The sequence below is a fragment of the Macaca nemestrina genome, chromosome 1, assembly GCF_043159975.1.
Source record: "Macaca nemestrina isolate mMacNem1 chromosome 1, mMacNem.hap1, whole genome shotgun sequence".
Lineage (NCBI taxonomy): Eukaryota > Metazoa > Chordata > Mammalia > Primates > Cercopithecidae > Macaca > Macaca nemestrina.
This window is the reverse complement of record NC_092125.1, coordinates 60,922,093-60,942,791: the sequence shown is the minus strand read 5'-3', so window position 1 is coordinate 60,942,791 and position 20,699 is coordinate 60,922,093. Positions and strand designations below refer to the sequence as shown.

The following is a 20,699-nucleotide window of genomic DNA, read 5'->3' as shown; positions in this document are numbered from 1 at the left end:
TTAGAGCTGGCAGCCTCATGAAGCCCATTAACAAGGGTTGAGACCAAATAATACTTTTCAAACTTTGAAGTTAACCTCTGCACCCTGGATTTAAACCTTCTTTTAAGTTTTTCATTTCAAAACATTTCAGGACAGTTTTGAATGACATGGCTAGAGTCTTGTGTAAAAATGGGTGCAGGCATCCAGGGGACAGCTGGTCTGATGTCACACTGGCCAATGACAAGGTCTTGCTGAGTTCTGTCAGCAGAAAGTCATATCAGCTGCAGATTTTCCTCAGGTAATTCAAGTCTCCAAGCCTGATTCTATAACAACTGGATGCAATCACCTGTCCACGGGAAGTGGGGATGAATAGGAGATGGTGATGCTTTGGGTTCCTCTGGAATGTGCCTCACGAATAGTAAGGGTAATCACTGGGCGGGGTGGCCAATCATTTGATAAACCAAACACTAATTAACCCTCCCAAAAGGAAAGGCGCTAATTTGTTACACTAAGGTATTTGGAAGTAAAACATCTCAGCTAAGGAAAAGTTTGGAAAAAGGGAAAAGTATGTGAATGCTGTTTAGCATGGAACAATATGAAACCATCACTGGAAAAAATAATGCACAAGTAACATCTCAGTACTGCTCAGAATGCTGCAGTGATCGCATCACTCCTCTGCTCAAAACCCCTCGATGGTTTGAAATTATATGCCAGGGAAATTATATGCAAACTCTCCAGCCTAGCATTGAAGGCCCCACGCCTCCTTTTCACCTCCACCCCACAGGCCCCCCTCAGTCTGCTTTGGCCAGCCCGGACCCCTTGCTCTTGCAGGAATCTGAGTCACCTGAACCTTAGCAGTTGCTTCGGTCAAAAGGGAAGTAAACGTCAACTACTGGCGCCTGCAGTGTCCTTTCCCATGCCTGTCTGCCCATGCTATCCACCCCAGCCGCATTTTGTCCCGCTCTGGAAGCTCCCAGCCGTCAGTTCTCATCACAGCATCTTTCCCTCTCTAGTGGTTTTTGAAGTTAAGTATGCACCCTCCTCCAAGGCCGACACATTTTTCGAATCAGGTCCGCGGCGTCACTGGTGTAAAGTCCTAAAACCAAAACAGAACGAAACTGTTTCCCCAAAGATTCCACCTCTTAGAACCAGCCCTCACCCCAACAGAGCAGAGGGTTATGCTAGCCGGGAGGACGCGGACGCCCGAGACCCTGCCTCCCTTTGGCTGTACAAACTGCCCAATGACCCTCTGCGGCGGGGATGTTTCCTAAGCGGCCGGCCAATAGCGGAGAGAGGGGCGGGCCTCGGTGGGGGCCTGGCCCAGTGAGAGTCGCGTGGGGGACGACCTCTGTCTAGCTGCGACCCAATGGGAGCCCCCGCTAGGAGGCACAACCGGCGGCCCTCCGGGGATTTATAAGGCCCGCCAGCAACCGCGCGTTGGGATTCGTAGTGTTGTTGAAGACCGGAGGAGTGTCTGCAGTCAGCGACTCTCCACCAACTTCAACTACTGGATCAACCATGGTGGTGAGGGATGCTGTGCGGGGGAGGGTGCTGCACGATGGCGAGGATGCCAGGGGCGCTCGGGGGGTCGGTGGGAAGGTCCCGCAGCGCAGAAAGGAAGGGCGCCCCGGCAGTCCAGGGTGTGGGGTGGGCTGCGCGGGGATGCCAGGGGTGTTTGGACGTTCAGGGCGAAAATGGGCTCTGCAGAAAGCACTGGGACTCCCGAGGAGTCCCGGCACAACTTTTCTACCCTACTTCCCCTGCGGGAGGCGGTGCGAGCTAGAAACGTTCTGAGCGCTCCACAAGCGCTGGAGGACTAGGGAGGCTGGCGAGCAGTAAAGCGCGGGCGAGAACGTGGTGGGGTCGCCTGTGCGCTGCGCGCAAGGTCGGGCAGCAGAGTCTGCTCTGCGGCGGAGCGCGCTCAGGAGCCTGGAGGGGATCTAGGACCTGCCCCATATTTCTCCCGCTGCGGTCCTGGACAAAGAAGTGCCCGCCTGTAGCTGCGGTCCCCGCCTCCCTCTGACATCATACTCCCGCACAGGAGGCAGGGCCCAGGATGATTGGGAAGCTCTAACAGGTTTCTCCAGTTCAGAACCTGTTTCCCTGAATGTCTTTGTCCTGGACGCCCGACTCTTGCCAGAGGTAGAGGTCCTCGACCTTTGGTCCCATACTTGACTAGGGATTCCTGTAAGCTCTTGGGGCCTAGAAAACAGTGTTCTTGAGTTTTCTCCTGTTTGCTACCCAAGGACTTAAGGTCCCTCTGTTAAAACTGAGAACTTAACTGGCCGGGCGCGGTGGCTCACGCCTGTAATTCCAGCACTTTGGAAGGCCGAGGCGGGCGGATTAATCCTGACCAACATGGAGAAACCCGTCTCTACTAAAAATACAAAATTAGCCGGCCGTAGTGGCGCATGCCTGTAATCCCAGCTACTCAAGAGGCTGAGGCAGAAGAATCTCTTGAACCCAGGAGGCTGAGGTTACGGTGAGCGGAAATCGCGCCATTGCACTCTAGCCTGGGCAACAAGAGTGAAACTCCGTCTCAAAAAAATCAAAACAAAACGCCGGGCGCGGTGGATCACGCCAATAGTCCCAGCACTTTGGAAGGCCGAGGCGGGCGGATCACAAGGTCAGGAGATGGAGACCATCCTGGCTAACACGGTGAAACCCCATCTCTACTAAAAAAATACAAAAAATTAGCCGGGCGTGGTGACAGGCGCCTGTAGTCCCAGCTACTCAGAAGGCTGAGGCAGGAGAATCGCTTGAACCCGGGAGGCGGAGCTTGCAAGTGAGCTGAGATCTCGCCACTGCACTCCAGGCTGGGAGACAGCGAGAATCCGTCTCAAACAAACAAACAACAACAACAACAAAAACCCTAAGAACTTGAGGTGGGTACACAGAGGTCCCTGTGCACCCCAGAAACCTCTTGATCACTGCCTCTGCTCTGAGCCCCCTTAAAGGCTCTGAGGCTGTCTTGGAGGGTAGTTCCTAAGACTGTTAAACTGTTGCCTACTGTCATCCTAGAAGATCGCTTCAATATCTGGGAGGTGCGCGGCCCTTTTAAATTGATCCCCCTAGACTGTGGGTTGGGGTGAAGGACCAGAAGATGGGAGGGAGGGTTTATCCATCATAGGAGTTACCTGAGTGAAAAGAATCGAAAGGTGGGGTGTGTCTTTTGGTCTCCGCTGTGATGCTTAATTAAGGAGTACTTGCATGAATTCGCTTGCTTGTACTGCAGTTGGCAGGGACAGGTGTCTAGGATAGGTGCCTGTCCCCCAAAAAGGGGAGTTTGTGGGTGAGCTTTCAGAAGGCTAGCTCTAACTGCAAGGCTGCTTCCTCAGTTGATCCACAGGTCTGAACTTAGTCTTCTGCCCTTTTGGGATGCTGAGGAGATAGTCACTGCCCATGGGAGACCTCCTTTTCTAGGCCCCGGTGCTTGAGTCTAGAACCTCTTGGTGGGCCTGTCTTGGAATACAGGACTCTGAGCTTTCCCAAGCCACCCCAAACAGCAAGGAGGACACTGTGCAGTGAGATTTGGCTGTTTGGTTTTGGCTTTCTCTAGTTCCTGCCCCAGAAACCTAGGCATAACCACCTCAAGCTCTGAGTGAATGAAGGAAAATGAGGGCCTGGAGGTGGTTTGGCTTAAAGTATGGGAAGGCCTGGAAAGAGAACTGGGTCTTCAGGATTTTGGTTCTTTGGTTTGATTTTTTTTTTTTTTTTTTTTTTTTTTTTTTTTGAGATGGAGTCTTTCTCTGTCGCCTAGGCTGTAGTGCAGTGTTGTGATCTCAGCTCCCTGCAACCTCTGCCTCCTGGGTTCACGTGATTCTCCTGTCTCAGCCTCCCAAGTAGCTGGGACTACAGGCGCCCACCACCACGTCCAGCTAATTTTGTATTTTTAGTAGAGACGGGGTTTCACCATGTTGGGCAGGATGATCTCGAACTCCTGACCTCAGGTGATCTGCCTGCTTCGGCCTCCCAGAGTGCTGGGATTATATTATAAGTAGGTGTGAGCCACTGCACCCGGCCAGTCGTCTGAACTTTGGACTAGGTAACACTAAGTTTCAGCCTTTAGGGAGGAAAGACGAGGGATGTTCCCAGAGAAGGCTTTTCAGGTCCCCACCTTTTGCTCTGCACCACTCAGGGCTCACCCTCGCGGTGTGGGTGCATCTCCATCCATGTGGGCCAGGCCGGAGTGCAGATGGGCAATGCCTGCTGGGAGCTATACTGCCTGGAGCACGACACCCAGCGCAGTGGCACCATGCCCAGCCACAAGGCCCTGGGGAGCAGCGATGACTCCTTCAACACCTTCTTCAGGGAGACCCAGCCTGGCAAGCTTGCGTCCTGGGCTGTCTGTGGACCTGGAACCTGCTGTCATAGGTGAGTGGATGGAGGAGTAGGGGCCCCTTCCCCTAGGCCATAGTTTTTGCTAGTGCCAATGTCTGTTTAAGGGGAAAACACTTGAGATGCAAGCAGTCCCCTGCCATGAACGGCACTGAAGTCTGAAGTCTATTGCTTTTGTCTAGACTGTGTCCTCAGAGGGGGTCCTGGAGGCTTCCTGTATTGAGAGGAAGATCATTAGCACAGCTCTGCCAGGAAACTGCCAGATAGGAGTCAGGGATCAGGCCTAGAATGCAGACTGCAGAAAGGAGCAGATGTAAAAGCAGAAATTTAAAACTTGCTTTTCAGTGTCCTCAGACTCTTGAGGGCAGCCTGTTACATAAGAAGCAGGGAGCCGAGAACATTCATAATGGCCCCCTGCTCGGCCTTAACTGAAATAGGCCCCCACGTAGGATGTGGGCCTGTGTGAACTTGGCTGTTGCTGGCTTCCGGGGGCTTTCCTGCTTCCTCCCTTCTGCATCTGGATCTCCTCAGTTTCCTAATCATGACAATTCTACCCCTCCTGCGTTTTTTTAAAGCTGTTATTTTAGATGTTAAATGGTGGACTGGGTTTCTTCATTAGTCTGTATTCTTTTTTTTTTTTTTTCTCTCTTTCTGTGGTGAAAATTTACATTGGGCTGTATTCTTACCCCATTCAAAAGTGAAGTGAGATTCTCCTTAACACCACTCTGATTCCTCACCCAGCACAATGAAGTGGCTGTGATCAGAGGGAAGGGACCACTGAAGGTGCCACCTGCTCTCCCCGTCTCAGGCCCAGGCAGGACCCAGCCTTAGAAGTGGGTCTCTGGTTGGGAGGCTGAGGCAGGAGAATTGCTTGAACCCGGGAGAAGGAGGTTGTGGTGAGCCAAGATCGTGCAATTGCATCCAGCCTGGGCAACAAGAGCGAGACTCTGTCTCAAAAAAAAAAAAAAAAAAAAAAAGAAAAGAAAAGAAAAAGAAGTGGGCCTCTGGGACGCCGTGTATTATCACTCTGTTGGGCAGTTGTACCTGGGGAGGCTTAGCAGCAAAGGTTCTGGTGTCTGGCGTTCCCTTGGGGATGAACCAGCTTGTTTTACCTTTGTTCTTTCTTCCCCTCAGGATGGGGTAAGAACTGACATTTATAGGCAGCTCTTCTACCCTGGGCAGCTGGTATCTGGCGTGGAAGATGCTGCCAACAACTATGCCTGTGGCCACTACACTGCGGGGAAGGAGACCATCGATTTGGTGCTGGAGCAAATCGGAAAACTGGCGAGCAGGCCTCCGGCACCTACAGGAGGTCATTGCATCCTTAACCCTCTTCCTGGCTGGGAGGCAACCACAGCGTGGGCTGTCACCTGACATCATTCCTCTGGCCTCTCAGTCCATTCACTCTCTCCTAAGAGGATACATGTTTTCTGTCCTGGGTGCAGTTCTAGAGTTGGAAGCCTGAATAACCTACTCTGCCTTGAGTTTGTGGACTCAAGCTTCTGCCCTGGTGGTTCCTCACTTTGCCAGGTCTGTCTGATCCAAACCTTCTTTGACCTTTGATCTATCTCTACAGCAGCTCAGCTTGCCGTTCTTAGACTCCTACGCAGATCTGTCCAGGTGGGAGGGGCTCCTGTTTAGCGCTCAACCATTTCTCCAGTTCACCCTTCCCCTATCTGAGGCACTGAGAACTACGAGTGAGGCTACCTGTGAGCCAGGACTTTGGCGCTGTTGCTGTAGAGGGATTGCCTAGACTACTCTCTGCTGCTCAGTAGAGACTGAGGACTTGGAAGTGACCTGATTCTGTGCTCCGTTCCTCAAGAATGAAAATAAAATACCTCCTAGGGGCCGGGCATGGTGGCACACGCCTGTAATCCCAGCACTTTGGGAGACTGAGTCGGGCAGATCACGAGTTCAGGAGATCAAGACCATCCTAGCTAACACGGTGAAACCCCTTCTCTACTAAAAATACAAAAAATTAGCTGGATGCGGTGGCAGGTGCCTGTGGTCCCAGCTAGTCGGGAGGCTGAGGCAGGAGAATGGCGTGAACCCAGGAGGCGGAGCTTGCAGTGAGCCGAGATGGCGCCACTGCACTCCAGCCTGGGCGACAGAGCGAGACTCCGTCTCAAAAACAAAAACAAAAACAAAACAAAACCTCCTAGCGTTAGACTTCTTTTATACTGTCACTACCCATGTGTCTGGTATAGACTGATGATTTTCTTACCCAAGGAACAGCTATATGAGAATCACGTGGGGTACTTGTTAAAGCTGCAGGTTCCTGGGTTCCAGTCTGAGGTGAGGCCTGGTAATCTGTATGTTCAACAGGATGCCACCACCACTCCCACTCTGCTGTAACTAGGGGGCACGGCAACAAAACAGAGAGGGCCTGGCTCTCTGACTGCAAATCCTGTGTCCTGCCTCATCCCGACCATTGTATATACACAACACTGCCTTTCCAAGTCATCTTTTCCCTAGGAACTCCAAACCTCTTGTAGTTCATCTCTTTTTTTTTTTTTTTTTTTTCCTTTTTTGAGAGAGTTGCTCTGTTGCCTAGGCTGGAGTGCCACTAGTGGTGCAGTCACAACTCACTGCAACCTCCACCTTCTGGGCTCAAGTGGTCCTCCCACCTCAGCCTCCTGAGTAGCTAGGACTACAGGTGCACACCACAACACCCAGATAATTTTTGTATTTTTTTGTAGAGATGGGGTGTTGCCATCCCAGCACTTTTGTAGGCCAAAGTAGTGATGTTATCGCCTACTCCAGACAGACCAGTGCACCAGGCTTCAGGGCTTCCTGATCTTCCATAGTTCTGGGGATGGCACTGGCTCAGGCTTTACCTTCCTGGTGATGGGGCAGCTTTCTGTTGACTATGGCAAGAAGTTCAAGTTGGAATTTTCTTTTTTTTTTTTTTGAGACGGAGTTTCACTCTTGTTGCCCAGGCTGGAGTGCAATGGCGTGATCTCGGCTCACCGCAACCTCTGCCTCCCAGGTTCAAGCGATTCTCCTGCCTCACCCTCCCTAGTAGTTGGGATTACAGGCATGTGCCACCACACCTGGCTAATTTTGTATTTTTAGTAGAGACGGGGTTTCTCCGTGTTGGTCAGGCTGGTCTTAAACTCCCGACCTCGGGTGATCCGCCCACCTCAGCCTCCCAAAGTGCTGGGATTACAGGCATGAGCCACCACGCCCAGCCTCAAGTTGGAATTTTCTATCTACCCAGTCCCCCAAGTGTCCATGACAGCTGTAGAACCCTATAACTCCATCTTGACCACCCACACCACACTGGAACACTCAGACTGCCTTCATGGTAGACCACGAGGCCATCTATGATCTCTGCTGCCACAACGTGTGCCCTACCTATGCCAATCTCAACTGGCTCATCAGCCAGATTGCGTCCTCCATCACTACTTTCTTGCGTTTTGACGGTGCCCTCAATGTGGACCTCATAGTGTTCCAGACCAATCTGATGCCCTATCCTCACATCCACTTTCCCCTGGTGACCTACTCACCCATTATCTCAGCTGAGAAGGCCTACCATGAGCAGCTCTCAGTGGCAGAGATCACCAGTGCCTACTTTGAGCCCTCCAATCAGATGGTCAAGTGTGAACCTCACCACGGCAAGTACATGGCCTGCTGCATGCTCTGCCGTGAAGAAGTGGTGCCCAGGAATGAGAATGCCACCATTAAAACCAAGCGAATATTCGTTTTGTGGACTGGTATCCCACAGGTTTCAAGGCAAGTGGGGGTAAAGGGTAGTTAGCACATAGCCTGTATACCTGCTGAGAAGGGAGCTTCCTACAGAGCAGGTGTGAGGAACAAATGCATAGGATCTCACTCTGTCACCCAGGTTGGAGTACACTGGCATGATCTTGGCTCACTGCAGCCTTGACCTCAATGCTCAAGCAGTCCTCCTGCCTCAGCCTCCTCAGTAGCTGGCACCACAGGTTTGTGCCACCACACCCTGCTAACTTTGTATTTTTTTGTAGAGGTGGGGCTTCACCATATTGCCCAGGCTGGTCTCAGACTCCTGCGCATGGGTGATCCACCTACGATGGCCTCCCAAAGTGTTACGGGTATGAGCCACTGTGCCCTGCCAGAGGATGCCTTTAACTAGATAGATCTTGGCTGGTCTAGAAACCAGGCCTTGGACTGTAAGCCAGGGTGGGTTCTACTTGAAAGATTGCCTAGGCCGGGCACGGTGGCTCACACTGTAATCTCAGCACTTTAGGAGGCCGAGGTGGGCGGCTCACAAGGTCAGGAGATCGAGACCACGGTGAAACCCCGTCTCTACTAAAAATACAAAAAATCAGCTGGGCGCAGTGGTGGGCGCCTGTAGTCCCAGCTACTCGGGAGGCTGAGGCAGTAGAATGGCGTGAACCCAGGAGGCAGAGCTTGCAGTGAGCCGAGATCGCGCCACTGCACTCCAGCCTGGGGGACAGAGCGAGACTCTGTCTCAAAAAAAAAAAAAAAAAAAGATTGCCTTGATGAAAGGAAAAGTATCCATTTCATTTTACTTAGCCTGGTAAAAAGGCGTTCCCTAGGGCTGCCAGTCACACTGGGGAGAATGGCCTCCTCGTCACTTGTGCTAGGGACATAACCACATGCTGTGGCTCCTGCTCAGAAGGGAAGGCTTTTAGAAGCCAGAGAGACCCATTATCAGATGATGGGGAAAGTGCGGATCAGGTCAGAGGCTTCTTGTGTTCTGCGTCTGTAAATGCGTTCTCTTCCTTTTGCAGTAATGAGGAAGAAGCACTCATTTATGCCCCACCCTGTTATCGGTTGACCTTCCCAGGGTGCTGGGCATATGACCTAGTTTGGTTTATGGGTTTTGTTCTGGGGTAAGGCTCCAGAAAGATTAAAGACGGTACCTGTGGCATTAGAAAACATATATAATTTTCCTGCCCCATGACACTGCTGTGGACATGACCACAACAGGAGGAGAGGCAGGGATAATAGCTGCTTGCTAGTGTGGAAGAGTTGTCCTGTAGCTCAGAAATGGAAATGCAGGGTAGGATATCTTTGGGAAGCAGACTGTTTCTGCTTCCATATTAGGAAGATCTTTAGCTGCTTACAGGAAGAACTGACTGCCGTTAGGACATGCTCAGCTTGTTGTCCCCAGAGACACTAATGGGACGTTGACTTTTTTTTTTTTTTTTTTTTTGAGGATGAGAAACACTAAAATGTATTATATATTCTGGGCTGGGTGCAGTGATTCAGGCCTGTAATCCCAGCATTTTGGGAGGCAGAGGTGGGAGGATGGCTTGAGCCCAGGAGTTTGAACCAGCCTGGGCAATGTGAGACTCCATCTGTACAAAATATAAAAAAAAATTAGCCAGTCGTGCTAGTGTGTGCTTATAGTTCTAGCTACTCAGAAGGCTGAGGTGGGAGGATCACCGGGGTCCAGGAGGTCGAGGCTGCAGTGAGCTATGATTGCACCCCCAACTCCAGCCTCAGCAACAGAGCGAGACCCTGTTTCTTAAAAAATAAAACAACATATTCTGGGTAGACAAATGGTTAAAGTAGGTCTAATTGGAGAGCTTCCCTAACTTTTAACACTTTTTAGGCTACCGGAAAGTAGGGATACTAGTTCATTTAACACCCATATAGCCACTACCTGGATTTAACATCTAGGTCTGTTTCTTTTATTTTTGCTTTACTGACCCATTTAAACTCACTACTTTTGCGGGGGGATGGCGGTGGGGGAAGATGGAGCCTTGCTCTGTTGCCAAGGGTGGAGTACAGTGGTGCCATCTCAGCTCACTGCAACCTCACCGAACCTCCAGGGTTCAGACGATTCTCTTGTCTCAGCCTCCCGAATCACTGGGATTACAGGCATGCGCCACCACGCCCGGCTAATTTTTTGTATTTTCAGTAGAAACGGGGTTTCGCCATGTTGGCCAGGCTGGTCTTGAACTCCTGACCTCAAAGTGATCAGCCAACCTCAGCCTCCCAAAGTGCTGGGATTGCAGGTGTGAGCCACTGTGTCCGGCCCACAAATGTTTTTTTATAGTCAATTTTTCAGTCATGATCTAATCAAGGAGCAGGCATTATGCTTATTTGTCTCCTAGCATAAGAGTCCACCCTTTTTCCTTTTTTTTTTTTTTTTTTTTTTTTTTTTGAGACAGAGTCTCGCTCTTCCGCCCAGGCTGGAGTGCAGTGGCGTGATCTTGGCTCACTGCAAGCTCCGCCTCCTGGGTTCACGCCATTCTCCTGCCTCAGCCTCCCGAGTAGCTGGGACTACAGGCGCCCGCCACCTCGCCCGGCTAGTTTTTTTTGTATTTTTTAGTAGAGACGGGGTTTCACTGTGTCAGCCAGGATGGTCTCGATCTCCTGACCTCGTGATCCGCCCGTCTCGGCCTCCCAAAGTGCTGGGATTACAGGCTTGAGCCACCGCACCCGGCCTTCCTTTTTTTTTTTTTGAGACAAAGTCTCACTCATCCCCCAGGCTGGAGTGCAATGGCGCGATCTTGGCTCACTGCAACCTCTGCCTCCTGGGTTCAAGCGATTCTCCTGCTTCAGCCTCCCGTGTAGCTGGGATTACAGGTGCCTGCCACGAGGCCAGCTAATTTTTTTTGTATTTTTAGTAGAGTTGGGGTTTCATCGTGTTGGCCAGGCTGGTCTCGAACTCCTGACCTCAGGTGATCCACCTGCCTTGGCCTCCCAAAGTGCTGGGATTACAAGCATGAGCCACTGCACCTTGCCCCCTTTTTCTTGACTGTGACTGTGAAGGCACTAGTCTTGTCTTGCAGAAGCTCCCTCATTCTAGACTTGTTTGTTTCCTTGTGGTGGTGATCATCTTCCTCTATCTTTATTTCTTTTTTTTTTTTTTTTTTTTTGAGACGGAGTCTTGCTCTGTAGCCCGGGCTGGAGTGCAGTGGCCAGATCTCAGCTCACTGCAAGCTCCGCCTCCCGGGTTTGTGCCATTCTCCTGCCTCAGCCTCCTGAGTAGCTGGGACTACAGGCGCTCGCCACCTCGCCCGGCTAGTTTTTTGTATTTTTAGTAGAGACGGGGTTTCACCGTGTTAGCCAGGATGGTCTCGATCTCCTGACCTCGTGATCCGCCCGTCTCGGCCTCCCAAAGTGCTGGGATTACAGGCTTGAGCCACCGCGCCCGGCCCTTTATTTCTTACAAGTTGACAAACGCCCCTTCCCCAGTTATGGGGATCCCTATACTACCGTTCCAGGAAACACAGAACCAGGTGCTTATACTTCTTTGTTTCTTCTTAGGTTGGCATCAACTACCAGTCCCCCACAGTGGTGCCCGGGGGTGCCGTAGCCAAGGTGCAGCGGGCAGTCTGCATGCTAAACAATACCACAGCCATCACCAAGGCCTGGACCCGCCTCAACCCAAAGTTTGACCTGATGTATGCCAAGCAGGCATTTATGCACTGGTATGTGGACGAGGGCATGGAGGAAGGGGAGCTCTCTGGGCCGGAGAGGACCTGGCTGCCCTGGAGAAGGATTATGAAGTAGGCACAGAATCTTTGGACAGCGAGGATGAGCGTGAGGAGTTCTAGGGGTCCTGGCACGTGTAATACCTGGTCTCTCGCACCACAGTTGTGCATCTCATTCCACTGTTCCCTGACCCCCTACAAATACAATGGATGTTGCAAGCAATGTGGAACTCTGTGGAATTCTGCCCAGGCAGTGGGCCATCTTTAAGCTTCTCAGCTTCCTTTGATGTCTTTCTAAGTTAAAGGGCAGGGTGGCCTCTGCCGCTAGGGCCTCCAGCCAGGGCATGTCTAGTATAGGATTGGCACTGCTTCCCTCCCGTGTGAGCGGACCACCCTGACAGCTCTTCGCCAGCTCAGCACCCAGGCTGTAGTACTTCACAGGGGTCCCTATGTGTACCCCCTTGTCTCCAGCCCACTTCGAGGAAGAGTAAGCCTTCTGGAGGTTCTGATGAAAGCTGCCAAAAGTTTCTCTGCCCCCAGCATTCTGGGACAGAAACTGCTGGACTTCAGTGCCACAAGGAGTCAAGCACTTCTAACCACTCCTCCCGTCTGATGACCAAGAGGGGGCAGTAGAGGTTGTCTCCACAGCAACCATCTTAGACTTGAGGGCTCTGTCTTGATGCCTTACAAACACAGGGTCCAAGAAATAAGATTCCAAAAAACAAAAAACAGTGATCTCCAGCCTGGGACTATGAAGATGCGAAACAACTTTTTTTTTTTTTCCTTTCTTTTTTTTTTTTTTTTTTTTTTTTTGAGACAGCCTCACTCTGTGGCCCAGGCTGGAGTGCAGTGGCACCATCTTGGCTCACTGCAAGCTCCGCCTCCTGCGCTCATGCCATTCTTCTGCCTCAGCCTCCGGAGTAGCTGGGACTACAGGCGCCCGCCACCATGCCCGGAGAATTTTTTGTATTTTTAGTGGAGATGGGGTTTCACCGTGTTAGCCAAGATGGTCTCGATCTCCTGACCTCGTGATCCACCCACCTTGGCCTCCCAAAGTGCTAGGATTACAGGCGTGAGCCACCGCGCCCGGCCTCAAAACAACTTACTTTAAGGGACAGGGTCTTGCTGTGTTGCACGAGCTGGAGTGTAGTGGTTATTCTCACAGATGTGGTCACAGCATGCTACAGCCTTGGACTCCTGGGCTCAAGCCATCCTCCTGCTTCAGCCTCCCCATGTGGTAGACTACAGGCACCACCTCATGCCTGGCTATAAAGTAAATCTTAAAAGTGCCTATGAGACTTTTAATCAAGAAATCCATATCTCTTATTCTCGACGGAGTTCCTAATGAGGAAATTAGGAACTATTGTTCTAGAGGCATACCATTTCTGCTCACATGTGGTTTCAGAGATCAGTGTATTAGTAAAAGGTTCTGGCAGTAGTTAATGGCTAAACAAAAGGCCCCTTCTAGAACAGTCCAGGTTCAGGGAGGCTGCTTTTATTATTATTTTTTTATTATTATTTTATTTCTTTGGAGACGGAGTCTCGCTCTGTCGCCCAGGCTGCAGTGCAGTGGTGCATGGCCTTGCTTTGGTTTCAGGAAACTGGTTACTAACGTTAATCTAGAGACTTATTCCCAGCATCTGTGAGCCTTGCTCCTTGATCCCTGGGCGGGTATTTGCCAAGAGGATGGAATCCCAGAGCCTACCGCATAGTGCCCAGGGTCACAGACTGCCCCTACCGTGGAACTGCATGCTTAGGTCCAGAGGGGCTGTGGCCCTGTGTACTGGTCAGTCCCCACGTGTTGGCCCTCTTCCTTTTTTACCATTTTCCTCTGTATTTGCATTTCTGAGCAGAGAGGTCTGACAGTCTTCTGCTTGGCTGTATTCCCCCTTTGCCTGAGTCCCCATAGTCCCCAAAAGACAAGGGCCTAAACCTACTGTGTTCATTTGTCTTAATTTGCGAATAGCATGGCTCTGACGTGGGTATGTGTCCTTACGTGTGCCCTCTTTCTTTCATGTAAGCAACACAAGTCTCCCTTGCTATAGCGGTTGATTTTTTCTATTTTACTCCAGAGTCTTTCACCAAAGCTGTTCCCAGGAGACTCCTAACCTACTGGTTCCTCTAGTACTGGGGTTAGAGGTGGAATAAGGGCACAGAAGGAAGGGAAAGAGGTGGGAGAAACTTACTCTATTAAAGTGCCGATTGCCAGGCATGGTGGCTCATGCCTGTAATCCCAGCACTTTGGAAGGTTGAGGCGGGTGGATCACCTGAGGTCAGGAGTTCGAGACCAGCCTGGCCAACATGGTGAAACCCTGTCTCTACTAAAATTACAAAAAAGTAGCCGGGCGTGGTGGTGCATGCTTGTAATCCCAGCTACTCAGGAGGCTGAGGCAGGAGAATTGCTTGAACCCAGGAGGCGGAGGTTGCAGTAAGCTGAGATCACACCATTGCACTCCAGCCTGGGCAACAAGAGCAAAACTCCGTCTCCAGAAAATAAAGAAATAAAATAAAGTGCCTATTAACGGACCTGGATCTGTTGATGTTTGGCAGGTGCCCCTAGTCTGCTCTGCCAGTATCTTCACCCAGAAACCAGTGAGCTGATGTTTTCTTTCCTTCTCTTCCTCTCACTGGGCCCATGAATTTATACATATTAGCAGTTTCATCCATTATGTAGAGAGACCACCCCTCCCAGAGCACATGCCCCATGCCACAGGAAGGCGAACATCCGGTGAGGGTTGGACTCCTAACCCTGAGCACTCTCCTGTGATTAGATAACAGATAGAATGAGCAGTTAAAGCTGAGGGTAGCAAGCTCGACGATTTATTTGGATAACCTAGCAGCTGCCATACCTCTTCTCCTGGCCCCCAGACAGAATGGAAGGTAAGTCATGTTCTCATCTATGACCCATCCCTCTTTGTACTTTCGAAATAAACAGGAAGCGTTTTTGTTCAGTCTTTGCCCGACCTTACCTCCCACCTCCCCACCTCCAAACCCAGATAGGGCCCAGTCCCTTGGGAGCCTTGCTTGGGTTCCTTTCAAACTATGGAACCTCTGATAGGGTGAGGATGGAGAAGAGAAATTCTTTGTCTTGGGGTTGTGACCTGAAACTTAGAGACTCTTGGAGTCTTAACAAGCACAGTTGACCCTTGAACAACACGGGTTGGGGTGCTGACCCTGTGCAGTCAGAAATCCACGTATAACTTTTGTCTGCCCCAAAACTTAATTAATAACCTAGCATTCACTGGAAGCCTTACCAATAATACAACCAATTAACATATTATTAATGTATTACATATCACATTCTTTTTTTTTTTTTTTTTTTTCTTTTTTGAGACGGAGTCTCGCTGTGTCGTCCAGGCTGGAGTGCAGTGGCCGGATCTCAGCTCACTGCAAGCTCCGCCTCCCGGGTTTACGCCATTCTGCCTCAGCCTCCCGAGTAGCTGGGACTACAGGCACCCGCCACCTCGCCCGGCTAGTTTTTTGTGTTTTTTTAGTAGAGACGGGGTTTCACCGTGATAGCCAGGCTGGTCTCAATCTCCTGACTTTGTGATCCACCCGTCTCGGCCTCCCAAAGTGCTGGGATTACAGGCTTGAGCCACCACGCCTGGCCACATATCACATTCTTATAAGAGAGTAAGCTAGAGAAAAATCTAAGAGAAAATATATTTACTGTTCATTAAATGGAAATGGATCATTATAAAGTCTTCATCCTCATCTTTACCTTGAGTAGGAAGAGGAGGAGTTCTTGCTATCTCAGGGGTGGCAGAGGCAAAAGAGGGTTGAAGAGGTAAAAGGGAAGGCAGGCACACTCAATGCAACTTGTATTGAAAAAGCCACATCTGGCCGGGCGCGGTGGCTCAAGCCTGTAATCCCAGCACTTTGGGAGGCCGAGACGGGCGGATCACGAGGTCAGGAGATCGAGACCATCCTGGCTAACACAGTGAAACCCCGTCTCTACTAAAAATACAAAAACTTAGCCGGGCGAGGTGGCAGGTGCCTGTAGTCCCAGCTACTCGGGAGGCTGAGGCAGGAGAATGGCGTGAACCCGGGAGGCGGAGCTTGCAGTGAGCTGAGATCCGGCCACTGCACTCCAGCCTGGGTGACAGAGCGAGACCCCGTCTCAAAAAAAAAGAAAAAGAAAAAGCCACATCTAAGTGGACCCATGCCTCTCAAACCCATATTGTGCAATGGTCAACTATTCTACTTAAAGCATGAGCATAGGTAAGCATTGCCCTTCCTGGGCTGGCTTTCTCACGGATGTTGTTACTGGAGGATGCAGCAGATGGACTCTAGTCCTAGTCCTGGCCATAACAAGATCTAAACCTAGATGACTTCCTGCAGGTCACATTGGCTTCCATTTATAACTCCCCCAAGACCCAGGTCCCCATGCTCAGCTGGCTCCATGGAGTCCTTGTAGAGGAGGGTGGTTACTCTGGTGATGCAGAACTGAAAACTAAGGGGAAGTGGCCTAAGAGAAGACAGAGCACCTCCAAAGTGCCCGGTCCCTATTAGAAATCCAACCATTTCTGACCTCCAAGAATGCATAGATGGGACAGGAGACCTTGACTCTTTCTTTTTCTCTGTAGTGCAGACTCTCAGTAAGTTCTGCCCAGCTTTCAGTCTGGTTCCTCACCTATAGCCTAAGCTGTATCTGAGGCCAGAGTTTTAGATTTAACTGCCCCAGGGTGTAAACTTGTTTTCTGTTGGATGCATTAGTTGTCTGCTTGTGTAAAGTGAAAGACAGGATCTTGGGGCCTAACTTTTCCCTCATGAAGACTTGTGCTATTCTCAGCTCTACCCTGTATCCCCACCTTCAGATCTGAGATCCTGTGATGTGACTCATGTTGCTGCTTCTAGGCGTTCAGTGTCCTGCACTAGTACACCCACCTGCAGTGAGGAAGCTGCTCTTTTTCTGTCTTCCCTCTGCTTAAAGCTCAGTAGAGTGGGTGAGACATATGCTCAGTGCCTGGAGGCCACAGGAAGCCTCAGCCTCAGACAAGACGAAGGGAGCTTTCCAGGAGGACTGGCACTTGCACCAGATACTGACAATGAGTTGGGGTACAGGGCAGGGTTCAAGGCAGAGACTTACAGGAAAAAATATGGAAAACACGAGCACGTTATATTTGGGTGATCTCGACTACCTTGTAGATGGAATTTGGAATGGAGGAAGGAACTAGAGAAAAAGTTACAGGACTGAATGACCTTGGTTTGGATTTCTTTTTCAAATATTTGTTGAGCACCATGGATTTGAGATGTTAGGGGGCCGTTGTGGGGGGCAAAGAAATTTTAACTTTCTCCTGTATAAAATGTTTAGTGGCATTCAGGTGCCTGCATTCAGAGATAACCCATCCTTAAAGCAGTGGTTCTCAACCTGGGACACTTGCCCTCCAGCGGACATTTGGCAATGTTTAGAGATGTTTTTGACTGTTGCAACTGTGGGTAGGAATGATCTGGTGTGTTGCCTATAGAGACCAGGGATGTGGCTCAGTCCTACAAAGCACAGAACAGACATCCCACACCACGAAGAATTATCCTGCCAGAAATGTCAGTACTGTTGAAATTAAGAAATCGGCCGGGCGCGGTGGCTCAAGCCTGTAATCCCAGCACTTTGGGAGGCCGAGGCGGGCGGATCACAAGGTCAGGAGATCGAGACCACAGTGAAACCCCGTCTCTACTAAAAATACAAAAAATTAGCCGGGCGTGGTGGCGGGCGCCTGTAGTCCCAGCTACTCAGGAGGCTGAGGCAGGAGAATGGCGGGAACCCGGGAGGCGGAGCTTGCAGTGAGCCAAGATCGCGCCACTGCACTCCAGCCTGGGCAACAGCGTGAGACTCCGTTTCAAAAAAAAAAAAAAAAAAAAAAGAAATTAAGAAATCTTAGGCCGGGTGCAGTGGCTCACGCCTGTAATCCCAGCACTTTGGGAGGCTGAGGTGGGCTGATCACCTGAGGTTGGGAGTTCAAGACCAGCCTGACCAACATGGAGAAACCTCATCTCTACTACAAATATAAAAAGATTAGCTGGCCGTGGCCGGGCGTGGTGGCTCACGCTTGTAATTGCAGCACTTTGGGAGGCTGAGGTGGGTGGATCATGAGGTTGGGAAATCAAGACCATCCTGGATAACACGGTGTTACCCCGTCTCTAAAAATACAAAAAATTAGCCAGGCGTGGTGGTAGGCGCCTATAGTCCCAGCTACTCGGAAGGCTGAGGCAGGAGAATGGCGTGAACCCAGGAGGCAGAACTTGCACTGAGCCGAGACTGCGCCACTGCACTCCAGCCTGGGTGAGAGAGCGAGATCCATCTCAAAAAAAAAAATTAGCGGGCAATGTTGGGATATGCCTGTAATCCCAGCTATTCAGGAGGCTGAGGCAGGAAAATCACTTCAACCCGGGAGGCGGAGGTTGTGATGAGCTGAGATTGCGCCATTGCACTCCAGCCTGGGCAACAAGAGCGAAACTCTGTCTCAAAAAGAAAGAAGAAAAAAAAATATTGCCTTAAAGGATTGCTTGACAGTTGCAAGAAGATAGATTTCTGGGCACAGTACAGTAGAGGGATAGTGGCTGTTGTAGTAATCAAGGTGAAAAACCAATGCTTGGACCAGAGCAGTAAGATGGGGGAGGGAAGAGTAAAAGGGTTGGGTCACAGCACTTAGTGACCAGTTGACATGGCACACAGGGAGAAGGGTCATGGGTGACTTGCTGCCTTGGACAGCATGAGATGTTCTCCCTCCCATGTTTCCCATTTGGGCTTGGAGAAGAATTCAGTTTTAGATGTAGTAGTCTGCTGGGCTTGCCATAACAAAGCACCACAGACGAGGTGTCTTGAACAACAGAAATGAGCCTCACATCTGGGAGGCTAGAAGTCCGAGGTCAAGGTGTGTTGGCAGGTGGGTTTCTTCTGAGGCCTGTCTCCTTGGCTTGCAGATGGCCATCTCTGGCCTGTGTCCTTATTGCCTCCTCTTATGAGGACATCAGTCCTATTGGATTAGAATCTACCCTTATGACCTCATTTTACTTTTTTTTATTTTTTGAGACTGAGGCTCGCTCTGTTGCCCAGGCTGGAGTGCAATGGTACAATCTCAGCTCACTGCTGCCTCAGCCTCGCAGATTTAAGCTATTCTCCTACCTCAGTCTCCTGAGTAGCTGGGATTTTAGGCACCCGCCATCACGCCCGGCTAATTTTTGTATTTTTAGTAGAGATAGGGTTTCGCCATGTTGGCCAGGCTGGTCTCGAACCCCTGACCTCAGGTGATCCACCTGCCTCGGCCTCCCAAAGTGCTGGGATTACAAGCATGAGCCACTGCGCCCAGCCCAAACAAGGTCTTCTAAAACAAGATCTTCCAAACACACTGAAGGCCTTTTTGTTTCCCTGAAAAGACAATGTACCAGTAAGTAGTAAGATAAAGCAGGTGAAGGCTAGCCCCCAGTTCCATCAACAGCATGCATTTTCCCACCTGCTTCTGAGCCCTGACAGGGCCGAGAGTCCCCAGCACATAGAGCATGAAACCTACTTGCCCTCTGAGTCTAAGTTTGGAAGAGGGCAAAGTTAGGAAGGGGAAGCTCTAAACAAATCACAACATAACATGACAAATATGTGTAGAAATGTGACAGAAGTCCAGAAGCAGGGCAGACCTGCAGTAAATGGCAGTGGATTTTGGAGGCTGAGTTGGCCAGACAGACCAGGAAGGAACAAGGCAGGGGGAGCAGCATACTATCTCAGAACTGTAACAAGCTCCCTAATGCTGGGGCTTAAGGAGAAAGGCAGAGTGGTGGAAAAGAGATGAAAGCTCAACACAGGTAGGCTGTGTGTCCATGGAGCAGGAATCTTCTGACCAAAGTGAAAGGTTCCTGCCAAAGAGTGACAGGAAGGGGCTCCCCCAGTGCATAAGGCTTTAAGGGCAGGGTGTGAGTTAATCACATGCCGTGCAGTCCTGGTTACCCCATCCTGTGCATACTCGGGTACTGAGCTAGGTTGAACCCAGTGGGAGGCAGAAAGATAGGAGTTGGAGCCCTAACTTACGGTGGGAGAAAGATGGTGGCTACTTAAAGCCTTAGATGTCTGGGAATTAGAGTCCAAGGGATGGTAATAAATGTAGATGATTCTCATGTCCCTGATACCTTCACAGTGAAGCTGGCTCATTGGCCAGGGAGAGAGGGAACGAAGTTAGAAACCAATCCTAGTGAAAGTTCAGGGCGTCAAGCTGGGACTGTCTCTACGTACTTCCTGGGGCACTCTGGGCAGCCTGAGGAGCAGGCTAGGGGGCTGTTGATGCTGGCTTCACCGGGGACTTGAACACCTGCTCAAAAGGATGTGGCAGGACTCAGTTAAGGAGGCTGTATGGAATTCCCTTACGGACAGGAAGAATGCGGAAGCTGACAGCATGTGCTTCCTTTCCCCACCCCTCCTCACCCCAATCCTCAGTCTTCGGGAAGAAAGACAGTGCAGTGTATCAGCCCTGGGAAAACAGATGACCCCCTCTCTCACTTGGGGGAGGCGTAAAGACCTTGTCAAGTAATTCTTCTGGATGCTTTACTTGTCTATAAATTCAGGGACTTGGACTAAACCTCCAGCTAAGAACACCCTTGGCCAGGCATGGTGGCTCATGCCTGTAATCCCAGCACTTTGGGAGGCCGAGGTGGGCAGAATCACCTGAGGTTGGGAGTTCAAGACCAGCCTTACCAGCATGGAGGAACCCTGTCTCTACTGAAACTACAAAATTAGGCGTGGTAGTGCATGCCTGAAATCCCAGCTACTCGGGAACCTGAGGCAGGAGAATCGCTTGAACTGCATGGTGGCTCATGCCTGTAATCCCAGCACTTTGGGAGGCCAAGGTGGGCAGATCACCTGAGGTTGGGAGTTCGAGACCAGCCTGACCAACATGGATGAACCCTGTCTCTACTGAAAATACAAAATTAGGCATGGTGGCACATGCCTGAAATGCCAATTATTCCGGAGCCTGAGGCAGGAGAATGGCTTGAACCCGGGAGACA

At 50.7% G+C, this 20,699-nt stretch overlaps 2 protein-coding genes across 2 annotated transcripts; both read left to right on the top strand.

Annotated features, from left to right (window-relative positions):
• The first annotated feature begins 1,302 nt into the window (after window positions 1-1,302).
• LOC139355341 (tubulin alpha chain-like) lies at window positions 1,303-7,075 on the top strand. The gene is made up of 3 exons (XM_071078212.1): window positions 1,303-1,503; window positions 4,118-4,353; window positions 5,452-7,075. The coding sequence occupies exons 1-3, from the start codon at window positions 1,498-1,500 to the stop codon at window positions 5,459-5,461; spliced, it is 252 nt and encodes an 83-aa protein (XP_070934313.1). The 5' UTR covers window positions 1,303-1,497; the 3' UTR covers window positions 5,462-7,075.
• LOC105484749 (tubulin alpha-8 chain-like) lies at window positions 7,063-15,002 on the top strand (the record flags this gene model as incomplete). The annotated part of the gene is given in 6 exon segments (XM_071068574.1): window positions 7,063-7,196; window positions 7,509-7,616; window positions 7,618-8,012; window positions 8,015-8,052; window positions 11,545-11,743; window positions 11,746-15,002. Coding segments are annotated over 6 exon segments (963 nt in total), but the record flags the coding sequence as incomplete, so codon positions are not given.
• Window positions 15,003-20,699: the final 5,697 nt, after the last annotated feature.